Source organism: Hyaena hyaena, unplaced genomic scaffold (genome assembly GCF_003009895.1).
Source record: "Hyaena hyaena isolate Hyena2069 unplaced genomic scaffold, ASM300989v1 scaffold_222, whole genome shotgun sequence".
Classification (NCBI taxonomy): domain Eukaryota; kingdom Metazoa; phylum Chordata; class Mammalia; order Carnivora; family Hyaenidae; genus Hyaena; species Hyaena hyaena.
The window spans coordinates 1,944,485-1,958,191 of NW_024080855.1; the positions used below are offsets into that span (position 1 = coordinate 1,944,485).

General features: G+C 39.1%; 1 protein-coding gene across 1 annotated transcript in view; it reads left to right on the forward strand.

Moving 5' to 3' along the window:
- MYOM1 (myomesin 1) overlaps positions 1 to 13,707 on the forward strand; it is a 168,414-nt gene that overhangs the window by 138,834 nt on the left and 15,873 nt on the right. Inside the window, exons 26-31 of the mRNA XM_039243209.1 lie at positions 607 to 713; positions 829 to 873; positions 6,799 to 6,935; positions 8,993 to 9,137; positions 9,882 to 9,941; positions 10,235 to 10,302. Of these exons, the coding sequence (XP_039099140.1) occupies positions 607 to 713; positions 829 to 873; positions 6,799 to 6,935; positions 8,993 to 9,137; positions 9,882 to 9,941; positions 10,235 to 10,302 (562 nt within the window). The remainder of the gene's footprint in view (positions 1 to 606; positions 714 to 828; positions 874 to 6,798; positions 6,936 to 8,992; positions 9,138 to 9,881; positions 9,942 to 10,234; positions 10,303 to 13,707) is intronic.

The following is a 13,707-nucleotide window of genomic DNA, read 5'->3' on the forward strand; positions in this document are numbered from 1 at the left end:
TAGAAAACACTGTAAACTAAACCATTGACCCATTTATTCATTCCACAAATATTTATATTTATTAAGCACATATTATGTGTCAGAAAAGGTATTGGATGCTAGAAGACACAAGAGGAAATAAAATAGATCTCATCCCTAAAGGCACAATGATTATATAGTGGAGGCATACATATAATAAAATAGGTTATACCAATGCAGTATGATAACCTCCAAAAGGAAAGTGCAGAGGATAACATAAGAGAGGCATTTGGAGTTGTCAACAGAAGGTTCTGCCCTGTGGGGGAAAATGTTTAGGTTTCCAGCAAGGGCGGGTCAGCTAAAAATATCTTTTGGGGGGATGGACATTGATATGCAACATAGCTTGGGGATGGGAGGTTTGTATCAGCTCCCCACTCCTGTCGCTTATCCTCCTCCCAGCCCCAAGAGGAGGTCAGGAAAGTCTTCCTAGAAGTAGCAAGAATGAACAGGTGTTAGATCAGTAAGGGAGTTAGGATCAAGGGCTCCCATGAAGGAAGTAGCATGGATAATCGCCTGGATACAAAACAGGATGCCAGCCCACAGACCCTACACAGCCTCCCTTCTTAACAAGAGTATTCTGTTCTGCAGGACGAAAATGACCTTCAAGGACCTTGGGACGGAAGACATCGGCATTTACACCTGTGATGTTACAGACACGGATGGAATAGCATCAAGCTACTTAATAGATGAAGACGGTAAGCTTAAAATCAATCCACAAGTCTACGCTGCTCTGATTGATTCATTAATGATCCTCTGGGATCAGGTGACTTTTGTTTTAGTAGTTTAATTGCTCTTGTTTTTTCCTTACAGAGTTGAAACGGTTACTAGCTCTCAGCCAAGAACACAAGTTCCCAAGTAAGTGTCCACACTACATTCACAGAGTTTACCAGTTCTGCTAGGTAGTGACTTCTGGAAGAGGTCAGAAGAGACTTTCACAGGGTCAAAACAAGAAGCTCTTGAGAACACACAATGGAATATAGACTGGTAGCTACAAATGCACTTTCCAGAAGTACTGCTTTTATCTTTGCCATTGTTCTAGAGAGATACAAATACTGACATAGAAAAAATGTCCCATGCTCTGTGATATAGTGAAGTGTCAGGTTATGTAGGTGTAACAGCTGAGTAATCAAGTTCTTCACCTTTTGCCTATGTATTTTAGAATCCTATAAATTATATAATTCTGGATACATTAATTTCCATGGTTTGCCATGAGGTAGGCAAACCAACCTCTTTCTGAGCAATTTAATTATACTTCTAAATAAAGATAATCTAAAGACCTTATCTACCATTTTAAACTCCTGGAAAATAAGGTAAAGATGCCTTAGTCAGAAAAAGAATCTCTCTGTACTATCTACAAACTCTTCAATAAGGCACTTTCCACATAAAAGATTAAATTTCACAGTTGATGCCTAAAAGAAGAGAAAGAAGTGTGAAATAACACTCGGAAAGTTCCATTGACCTGATGATAAGGTCTCTTGCCACTGATATCTATTGACCAAACTAGGGGATTATCTAGAAAGTTTTACCCTAGAATTTGAGAAAACAAGTAGAGAGTGATAATCCAAACTGACTCTTTTAAATCAGGATTCATTTTTTGCTGTTTATTCCCTAAAATATAATTCCTTACCAATACAGAATTTTCAGGAACTCAGGAAACTATACCATGACTCCAGACTATAGGCAAAACCTTGCATGTTTGTATATGTGCATTTTTCTAGGAGGAAGGTAAAGGCTGTGATTAAAAAACAAACACTGCTCTGGAACCAATTATCTGAATCCTTTTTCATTCCCAAGGAATAGTTGTTCTGTTGTGAGGCTGAGTGTCAGTCACTATTGGCCTCAGTTGTTCAAAACCAACTTTGTTCAACAAAGCAGCACAATGGCATGCCTGTGGGGCATGGAAGTAAGATACAGACTTGCTGAATTCTGGGAGAGAACCATTTTTCATCCGTCTGCTTATTCACCATAAAACTGGAAAAGTAATACTATGGTGTCTTAAAAGTTATTATCATTTTTGGGGGCTCAGTCGGTTGGGCGTCCGACTTTGGCTCAGGTCATGATCTCACGGTTCACGGGTTCAAGCCCTGCTTCGGGCTCTGTGCTGGCGGCTGGCTCAGAGCCTGGAGTCTGTCTTTGGATTCTGTGTCTCCCTCTCTCTCTCTGACCCTCCCCTGCTCACGCTGTCTCTCTCTCTCAGAAATAAATAAAACATTTTTTAAAAAATGTTAAAAAGGTATTATCATGTGTTAATTGTATGGAAGGTAGAGATTTAGCCTGTGCTCTCTTTATTAAGTACTTTTGACCCACTCTATGAACCTGAGCATCTCATTGTGCCTTAGTATCTTTTCTAGAAATGGCTATTGTAATAATTTATAGCACCTACTGTATGGAAATGCTGGGAGAGATAATATAGTATTGGTTGACTATTGAGCTCTTCAGGAAAAATAGAAATACTAACTAATTCAAATAGAATAGTGATCCTCAAAATACCCACTTGTAGAAGATCTGTAACAGGATGCTCTCCCTTCGTGTCCCCAGGGCTGTGAAATAGGGAGTAGAGGAGAGGGCCACTGTGCTGACCGTCAGTGATCACACTGTCTACTCTCAAACATTGGTAGAAATGGAGACAAACAGCAGGTTCCACTAATCTAGTTAGTCAGACAATAAACACTGGCAAAGCGTCTGGGCAACAGATGATCCAAACAACATTTACATTTAGCTTAAAGGATGGAGGTGAGACAACCTGGGCTGTCACTGTTGAATTGGAGGTGCCCCAGTCTCCCTGAAGTTCAGTGATCATATGGACTTGGAGGCAGTAATTGTCCAATGTCACTGTCATGGAGGCTGAGATATTTTATTTTGCATAAGCATAATCACTCTAATTACTGGTTCTAGAAGAGAGGATCATAGCAAATTCAGGTTCCCTTTTTATTAGAGCCCTGGTGTGGCATTGGGGAAGCAGAGGGAGAGAGAACTCAGGGATGTGTTAAAAACTCTGACATGCAAGTATCAGATCTCCCAACTCAAGAGAGATTTGTTTAGCCCGTTGAAGCAGCATTTTATTTTAACTTTAGAGAGAGATAGCGAAGTGGCGGAGAGGGGGGCAAAAGAGAGAATCTTTTTTTAAATTTTTTTAAATGTTTTTTTACTTATTTCTGAGAGATAGAGACTGCGTGAGCAAGGGAGGGTCAGAGAGAGAGGGAGACACAGAATCCAAAGACAGGCTCCAGGCTCTGAGCTAGCTGTCAGCACAGAGCCCAATGTGGGGCTCGAACCCATGAACCATGAGATCATGGCCTGAGCCGAAGTCAGACACTTAACCAACTGAGCCACCCAGGTGCCCTGAGAAAGAGAGAATCTTTTTTTTTTTTAATTTTTTTTTATGTTTTTTTTTTATTTATTTCTAGGAGAGAGAGAGAGAGAGAGACAGTGTGAGCAGGGGAGGGTCAGAGAGAGAGGGAGTCACAGACTGAAACAGGCTCCAGGCTCTGAGCTGGCAGTCAGCACAGAGCCCGACGCGGGGCTCGAACCCACGAACCGCGACATCATGACCTAAGCGAAAGTCGGACGCTTAACAGACTAAACCACCCAGGTGCCCCGAGAAAGAGAGAATCTTAAGCAGGCTCCAAGCTCTGCACAGATCCTGACACAGGGCTCAATCCCATGACCCTGGGATCATGACCTGAGCCAAAATCAAGAAGAGGATGCTTAAACAACTGAGGCACCCAGATGCCTTGAAGCAGCATTTTAAATAATATAGCTCCCACAGTTTTCTTCCCAGCCACCATTAGATCAGCTTGGCCACTACATGAATATTTTCAGAGATCTGATGATAGGATCAAAGTAGCATATCTGGTTTCTTAATTTACACCCACTTCCTTTTGGTAAATGTTGACACATAATTAAGTCTTTTCTTGAGATTTTGTAAAGTTTTAAATGGGTCTTGTTTCTTACTGAATGTAAAAAAGAGTATGGTGTTCCTTTAGCCCTTGGCACAGTAAATTCTCCTATTTTTAAGCAGTTTTCAAAAGTCTTTTGAAAACCACTAAATATATGCCTTAAGCAGACCAAAACAAAAAAACAAAACAAAACAAAAAAAACCAGATATTTTCCTGGATGAAATTAGCTTTCAGAGAAAAGGGCCTAAAGAAATTTAGGACTGAGAAGAAGAAAAAAATTAAAATGTATAAAGCTAAAAACAGAAAACAGCCTAGTGGATCTTACCAGTATTGACATAAAGTTGCAGTGTACAGAGACAGTTTACCTGAGAGAAACTTACTTTATTCTCCAAAGATTGCAAAGTATTATGAGGCAGATGATAGAAGGTATACTTCAGTATTGTCAACGTCTTGCATGATATCTCTTGGATATTATCTACCTTGTACACATATATTATATGTGTGCAGGTATACACAAACCCATATATATCAATTATATCTATTTGGTATGTCCTCTTGGGTATCAGTGTATTATATTTTATCAGAGGTAGTTGTAGGGTTTTGTTAAATTAACTGGAAGAGGAAAGAGTTACCAAAATATTAATAGCCAAATTTATAGAGCACTTATTTATATGCCAGTGTATGTATAAGGCACTTAAATGGAGTATATCATTTAAACTCCACAATGACCTGAAAAGTTTCGATTCTAAGGTGATTTCATTTAGAGATGTAGACTATGAGACCCAGAGAGATTAGGTAACTAGACCACATGTACACAGTGGGTAACCATGGGTAAGCCCAAGTAGTCTGTCACTAACCAGGACATAAACTGTTACTGTGTATACACCTGCTCTTTGCTACCACACCCTCTCTAGCAATTACTGGTCATCACTGTTTCCTCTGCGATGTTTCTATACTCAGAGAGGACAGTGAACGTTAAGGGAGCTTGAAACCTCCAGGAGGGCATGCCCTTTCTTCTCTACCACCACTCTGGCCCTCTTAGGTAACCTCCTCACTCCTGTATTAGATTTCCCAGAACACTTTTCTAGGAGAGATTCTACTTTCCATTCCCCTCAAGAGTTACTTGAAGCAAGCAGCAGTGTCCTGTGGGGAGAAAGCTTAGCCTCTGCTCTCACAAAACTAGAGTCTGTCCATGGTGCTTTACTCAGACATGCTCACACTGGAAAACCACTAGTGTTCTTCAGAGTGGACAGCCAGGACCAAAGGGAGCATAGAATAGAGGACATAGCCCTGGTCTCAGCTCTGCTACCCAGATATGTTACTAACCTTTCCTGGGGCTCACTTTTTTCAGTAAATTAGGGGAGAAAGAAGTAACCTTTCTTGAGCACTCGTCATTATTCACAATGTCTTCGTGTCGTCTGACATGATATTCATTCTTCTTGGTGGTCTTATGAGGCAGATCCTATCCATGTTAGCAAATGAGGAGCACAAGGTTTCTAGAAGAGATAACTATCCAATGTCATGGTGTGACACCAGAGTCCATCATCTGTCCATTATGGATACACCTAGCAGATGACACCTGAGCCTCCTTTAAGGTCTGCATTGGAACAAATCTATAACTGAGTTTTACAATGACTATGGAACAGTGCAAATTAAAGGCATCCCTTAAAGCTTGGAAAGGATAGTTTTAGGATTAAGTACAGAGAAATATTAATGTACATTTCATACAGGTTTGGGAAGCTTAAAATTTAAGATGTAGCATATGTTGAAATTTTCAGATTAGCTTAAGAACAGTTTAGAGAAAGCAAAGGGTGATGATTTCTTGTAAAGGAATTGAAGGTCTACTAAACTTTGAGAAAGAATGCTTTTCCACAAAGTTTGCCCTGGAGCCACCTCTGATACAAAACCATTGGTTGCAGGAGCCTTTATAAAGAACACTTTAAGTTACAAGAAATCTAGAAAACTGTCTTTGAGAGATCTTAGCCAAAGACTGAAATTTCATTCAGACTCAAATGGCTTAAGCAATACGGGTACTAATCAGAGATACCATATGAATCCTTCACTTTGTGAGGCAAGCCATGCCATATTTTAATATACCCTCTCAACAGTGACTTAAGTATTTGCCTCTGAAAAAATTTGCCTGATCTAAGAAGTTAAATGAACTGGTATGCCAGTGGGATGAATAGAGTTTAAATGATAATCTGGTTCATCTAACATATATAATCAAAATTAATTCTGTTTTAAAATTCATCTTTAAAAACATTTGAAAGAATGTCCATAGTGAGTTAAGTTGTTGAAAAAAATAAAATTTAACTCCTTTCCCAATATTTTGAAGCAATTGAGATTATAGAATGTTGGAGCTAGAAACTATCTTAACCAGTTAGGACATTCAGTTCAATCCCCTTCATTTATAAACGAGTCAACTGAGGTCCAGATATGTGAAGTAATCTGCCTAATATCACACAGTTCATTAGTTGCTGACATTGGACTAGGCTACAGCTCTCCTGAAGCCAGCCCAAGGCAATTTCACCATATTTTGTTATTGTCCCTAAACAAACCTAACCAAAGCCACAGTAGAGAGTCACACAGGTCAGCTGAAGGAACGCTGGAGGTAAGTTCATCTTCCTCATTTTTACAGTTGAGACATCTATGACTCGGAGAAGGGGAATGATCTGCCCAAAGTGGCATCAGGATTAGAAGAACCCAGGTCTTCCATCCCTGAATATTGTTCTTTCCCAACAATGTTCTTACTGCCTCTAGGCTTTTCAAGAAGCAAGGTGCTATCTTGTCAGTTCTGTTGAATGTTTTTTCACTGAAGAAAATCTGTATCAACACAATTGGTTACCAATAAAATTACTATTTTTATTTTTATTGTACATAGCTGTTCCAGTTAAGTCAGAGTTGGCAGTTGAAATTTTGGAGAAAGGCCAGGTTCGGTTTTGGATGCAGGCTGAGAAGCTATCTCCCAACACCAAGGTCACCTACATATTTAACGACAAGGAGATTTTTGAAGGGCCGGTATGTCTTCCACTTTTTAGATTCTAAACATATCACTGTAGAATGTGCTGAGGAAGCCCTATTAAGATGCGGGTAAGTTGTCATGAAAACCACTGAGCATGGAGTGGAGGAGTTTAAGTCATTTCATATGTAAAAAAAAAAAAAAAAAAAAGGGAGAGGAAAATATAGATCAACTATATCATATTATCCAAACTGGGACACTTTTGAGAATGAAAGAGGGTTCAAGTCACAATTTTTCCAGGACAAAAATTGAACCAAAACTGTTCAGGCAAATCAAGAAGTATTGTTACCCATGCAAATGGGGCTGAGAAGGCAGAGGAGCACAGACCCTTCCCTGAGCTCACATACTCCCATCAGAAACCCCAGCAGGAACTTGGTTCTTCCCAGGGAAGAAATGGCTTGTATTGTTCTGATGTCTCAGAAAAACTTATAGTAAAAATATCTGTCATTGCTCTTCTGGTTAAAAATGCAATACGTTTTCATTGTAAGAAAAACTTTAAAGACTCAGAAGGAACAAAGCACAGATTCTTACAGTTTTGTAATACACATATTGGCATATATTCTGCCCTTCTGTGTGTCCATGTCTATTGATGTCTTATTTACCTAGGTAGTTGTATGTATCTACTCTTTGCTTTGTTTTCAACACATAGTTTCCATAGACAGAGTTACAACATCTGTACTTTATTTGTCCTCCCTAGGATATCAGTAGAGCCAGGATCAGGCCAGCACCCAGTGGTACTGAAGAACTTGGGTTTATCTGTGCTATCATGAGTATGAATGAGACACTCAACAGATGGGAGAGAGGTGTGACTTGTGGCCATTATTCACAACCTGTTCTCCTTTCATCAAGTTATGTTTTTAAAACAATTCAGGATTCATTATTGAGGGAGAGAATGAATAACATAAATAGCAGAATAATATGTAATATATTTATTTTCTACTCAGTTAACCACTGTGTGAAGAACCTGAGTAGGTCACACACAGAGTCCTCTGTGGCCCATTTTCTCCCTGTTTTCAAAATAGTCTCTTCGACTGCTGTGCTCATCACCTGACTACTGGTGGGAAGGAAAAGCAGTGTTGGCATTACCTTCTGACCACTCATGCACACATGCACATAGATACACTCCCCTTCCTGAGTTCACACACACTTTCATGTTTTTGCCCACATACATGTTTCATTGGGTGGAAATTACTGTCTTAGGCTAAGTTCCTTAGAAGGACAGTCTGAATTAAGTTTCTCTTTCAATTGATTTATGGGGGTGTATTCTCAGGAATGGGGATTAGGAAAAGAAGCTAAGGTAGATGACAGCTAAGCAAGAATGTGGTCTCAGTTGGAGACTGGCTTCCTTCAGGGAAAGCTCTGCGGCATGAATTGCAGCACAGAATTGATCCCAGACCTGAGCCTTTATTCTGTGACAATTTATAGGATAACTTTATTAATTCCAATCCATTATAGAACTTGTACTTGTGTGCCAGAGCTAAGATTTATCTTTATATTGAAAAAAAGTTGCCTAAGCAGTATGATAAAATAAGCAGTCTAGAAGGGCAGTTTCAGTTTATTAGGAACAAATGGACTTCAAATCCTTTGGAAGCATTTTTATTCACATATTAATTCAGCTTTTTATTAATTGCCTGCTATATACCATGCATGTACAAGATGCTAGGGATATCGCCATGAATGAGACAAAGCACATCCCTCATGTTGCCTATTTTTTGCATTATTCTGCTAATTGAAGCTAGTGTAATCTGGAAGGTAAAATGGCAATCTAAAAATATGTTTTTGACAAAATTTGTGACTTAGGATAATAAAACTTTATTTGTACTTAAAAAATTAAATTTCAGAAATTTTAGCAATCAGTTCTGGTCAAGGTCATCTATTCCATGTAATGTTTTCCTTTTCCTGGGTATAAGATTTTGAAAGCTTGCTCAGCAAAAAAAAAAATATATATGAAGAAGAAATTTTGTTAAAATTATGATTCTTTGGAGTTTAGGTTTATTCCATCAGGCACAGTCCTCATATCTAGCTCCCTGATTCTGTTTTTCTTTTCACATCGAAGAAATATAAGATGCATGTTGACCGAAACACTGGTATAATTGAAATGTTCATGGAAAAGCTACAGGATGAGGATGAGGGAACATACACTTTCCAGCTTCAAGATGGAAAAGCAACTGGCCATTCTACCCTTGTTCTCATCGGAGATGGTAAGAATTCTGTAGAACATCAACTGAAAGACTCTGCTGCTCCCTTGAATGTAGAATACCCATGGCACAAAAGTAGTCACATGGAAGTCAGTAGGAATTGCCTCTTGTATTTCAAAATCGGAATCCAATTTTCAGTTAATCCTTTCCATAGTATTTCATTTTGTAGAAATGAAAGTTAACTTAAAAGGATACCAGATTTATCCTTAGCCCACAGGGAAGACTGAAATTCAACCATCTCCTATATAAAGAAGTATTTATTACTAAAATTCTCCAGCGAAGGAGACTGAATTGTAACTAAGTCTGTATATGTATCTCAGAAAAGATGATACTACCTTATATTGTGAACTCACTTTAAATGATTTAAATTCAGAAGAAAAATATGCAAAAGTAGTGCATGCTGAATCAATTAGTCATACTTTATAACTAGATTATATGTCAGCTGTCATAAGCTACTGTAGAAACAACCAAGTTTTAAAATGTGGCATTTAACAAATGTGGCATTTGGAAAGGCTGGCCAAATCTACATTTGCAGCTTCCAATACTACTTCACTATATCCTAGTGTAACCACCTTAAACAATTTCCTTAACCTTTCTAAGTCTACTTCTTCATCATGAAGACTTAAACAGAGGGTCATGATGTATGAGCGTTACAATATTGAATATAAATCACTTAGCACAGTGACTGGCATATACATTTATACCACTCAACTCAATTTCATACTTCCTTGTTTTTTCAATGTTTAGTTTATAAAAAGCTCCAGAAAGAAGCTGAATTCCAACGGCAAGAATGGATCAGGAAACAAGGTAAAAATGGGCAGTGAGTAAAGAGAAAAACTTCAATTTCCTGAACAAAATATTCCAAGATTATTTCCCTAACAAATTAAAATGCATTATTTTGCTTTTGTTAATAATGCCCTGGTAAATAAAAAATAATTGAAAATATTTTTATTAAATATGTATCCATTTAAATATTTGAAAACTAATCTTGAATTTTAAAATATCACTTCATGCATGTATCACTTTAGAATTTAAGAATGAGCTTTGATTTTGTGTTTGTGGTTAATAGAATGATTACTAATGTAATTAAAATTTTATAGGTCCTCATTTTGCTGAGTATTTGAGCTGGGAAGTGACTGGTGAATGTAATGTACTATTGAAATGCAAGGTAAGAAGTAGATAAGTTTTTAATATTTGATAGAAAGGAAATAAAGATAAAATAGAATGTGAGAAAAGGAAGACCAATTTTTCATCTCCATTTGAAACAAAATGCTAAGTGACACATTCTTACTATTGAATGATTGGTAGTGATTGGTTGGTAAGAAACATAAAATAAAATGAAACATGAAATAAGGTAAAACAACATAAAAATATGGAAAGACAAGATGATTGCTCCTGTTCATTACACCCTGGTTAATAAGGACTGGCTCTTCTTCTTTTTTTTTTTAATTAAGACTTTACATCTTTTGGTTTTTTTTTTAACATTTATGTGTGTGTGTGTGTGTGTGTGTGTGTGTGAGAGAGAGAGAGAGAGAGAGAGAGAGAGAGAGAGAGAGAGAAAGAGAGAGAGAGAGAAAGAGAGAGAGCACCAGTCGGGGGAGGGGGGGTGGCAGGGTAGAGAAAGGGAGACACAGAATCCAAAACAGACTCCAGGCTCTAAGGTGTCGGCACAGAGCCTGACGGAGGGCTGGAACTCATGAACCACGAGATCATGACCTAAGCTGAAGTCAACTGTGCCACCCAGGCACCCCTTTTTAAAATTTTTTTTTTAATGTTTGTTTTATTTATGAGAGAGAGAGAAAAAAAAGAAACAATGTGAATGGCAGTTTGGGGAGGGGCGAGGCACAGTGCAGAGAGAGAGGGAGTAACAGAATCCAAACCAGGCTCCAGGCTCTGAGCTGTCAGCATAGAGCCTGACACAGGGCTCCAACTCACAAGCCGTGAGATCCTGACCTGAGCAGAAGTCAGATGCTTAGCCGACTGGGCCAAACAGACACCCCAGGACTTTATGTTTTTCAGAGCAAATTTAGGTTCACAGCAAAATTGTAGGGCAGGTATAGAGATTTCCCTATATCCCACCCCATCCTCACAACTGTACAGCCTCCACCTACATTACGTCCCCCACCAGAGTTGCACATTTGTTAAAACTGATGATCCGACACTAACATATCATAATAGCCCGAAGCCCATAGTTGACATTAGGGTTTACTCTTGGCATTATATATATGCTCTGGGTTTGCACAAATACAGAATAACATGTCATCATCATTATAGTGTCTTACAGAGATTTTTCACTGCCCTCAAAAGCCTCTGTGCTCTGCCTATTCATTCTTCCTTACCCCCTCCCCACTCTTTAAAAATTATTAATCTCAGAAGAATCTCACATTGTGTTTCAGGCCAAGTGTGCGTTCTAACCAGTAGATCTATTTCACGATTATTCTAGATATGCTGTCTTTCCCTGGACATTTAGCAGTTTCCTGTCTATATTCTGTGACTGGTGCGACAATACCTTTGAGTATTGGCTAGCTCGGAGGCTGCCTCTGAAACCAGCGTGCTGCCAGGAGGGGAGAGGTTTGGTAAAGAGTGTGCAGCTCACAACCAACTGTCTCGTTAGGAAAGATTTAGGGGGAAGAAAGACCGTATCACATCCTAAGTCATTTTGTACCTTAGCACATGGTGTGTTCAGCCAAGTGAGTCATCAAAATGTTTTGGATAGGGAACTACTAGACAGGGTTGGAGTGTGGAGGTCATGACAGCAGACCGTGACCCCAAGTAGAAGCATGGGTCTGGCATTTGGCGTTAGCAAAGCCAGAACCCAAGCGCCCCAGTCTCTTCTGGGTCTGATGAAAGTTACAGAAACAACAGCCTACCAGAAGTGTGTCTGAAAATGAAACTCTGGGCTTTAGCCTCAATAAAAGTGGCAAAGCTACCTAAAAAACAATGTCTCAGGCAGCAGCCAAAATCCTCTCTCCTCCTGGCCGTCCACTGCCATACAGCCCCCTGGCTCACTTTCTCCTCTACAACTGCCCACCCCGTAAACCACCCTTTCCCCGGGGCCCACATATCTGTCCTGCCTCTTTCTGTACTGCCTGTTGTACTAGCCTTATGGGACATGAGCTCCGGTGTCCTGTTCTGATGGCTTTCTCAGGAGAATCAGCCCCTTGCCCAGATTCTGAACAACCATGGGGGACCTAGAAATAGATTCTAGATATTCATACCTTGTGTACTTATGCTGTCCTAGTGCCTGGAGTGACCTTCTTCTTTCAGCTTCTCCGACAAAATCCTTTCTCTAGTCCCAGCTTAGTCATCTTTTCTGTAAGGCCTTTTCCTTGTCTGTCCAGGTAGAATGAACCTTCTTCTGTCTTCCCATAGCTCCTTGTTTCGTTATTAGAGCAGTTTAGGCACATTTAGCAATTTATATATTTATTATAGTTAATGGAGTATGTGTAGCTAAACATTCAGACTCATGAGACTATCATGGACCCCATTTGGAACTAGTCTACTCAAAAGACTATAGAACAAGAACCCCAGCTTGCCTGCGAGGCAGAGCTGGTGCTCCTCTCCTGCAGGAACCCACTCCACCACCCTCTGATGACAGCTCAGGTGCAAGGAGGTAAGACCCACTTTGGTCAGTGCAGGAAGTGCAATGCCTTTAAAAATACTTCATGCCCTAAGGAGCCTATACTTCTTGTAACAACTCCCTTCACAAAGCTACAGGGGTCCCAGGAAGGGCATGCCTGAATACAAGAGTCCATTTCTAGTCCCTCCCAGGCCAGATGCCTTTTATCAGAGGCGATGTCGCTTAGTAACACAGTTACTTTCTGTAATTCAGAGACCAGTTCACAGGATCATAAAGAACTATTTGTGTGTATTGGTTTCACCTAGAGTTACCAGGGTTGGTTGTTATGTTAATTTATTAACTGAAAGTCTTTAACATTTTAAAACTTGCATATCCTTGTTTTTAATCACATTAAACGTTCTCTTCATCTGTTTGTTTTTTAGTTATATTTACTCTTTGGGAAATTGTGTGTACATTTCTTCAGCTATTCAGTGGGGTCTTAAGGATTGTTTTCTTGATTTGTATGAAGTCTTTACTTTTGATACAAGAGTAATTACACAACAAATACAAGAATATATTCTTCTTTGTAGAAAATTGAAACATTGTGGATAAAGATCAAGATCCTTTAACTGTACAAGTTTGAAATTTTTGATGTTATGATGTATGGATATAGGATTTAAATGAGTTTCCTCAAAATTGCTATGCAATTAATTTATTAAAACATACTTGATGATTGTTAACTAAACTTACTGTGGTAATCAATTTATAATATATATGTATATCAAATCAATATGTTATATACCTTAAACTTATACACTGTATGTCAAGTATAGCTCAACAAAACTGAAAGCATTTTAATTTAAAAATGTTTTCACACTGGGGCGCCTGGGTGGCTTAGTCGGTTAAGCATCCGACTTTCACTTAAGTCATGATCTCGCAGTTCGTGGGTTCGAGCCCCGTGTCAGGCTCTGTGCTGACAGCTCAGGGCCTGGAGCCTGTTTCCAATTCTGTGTC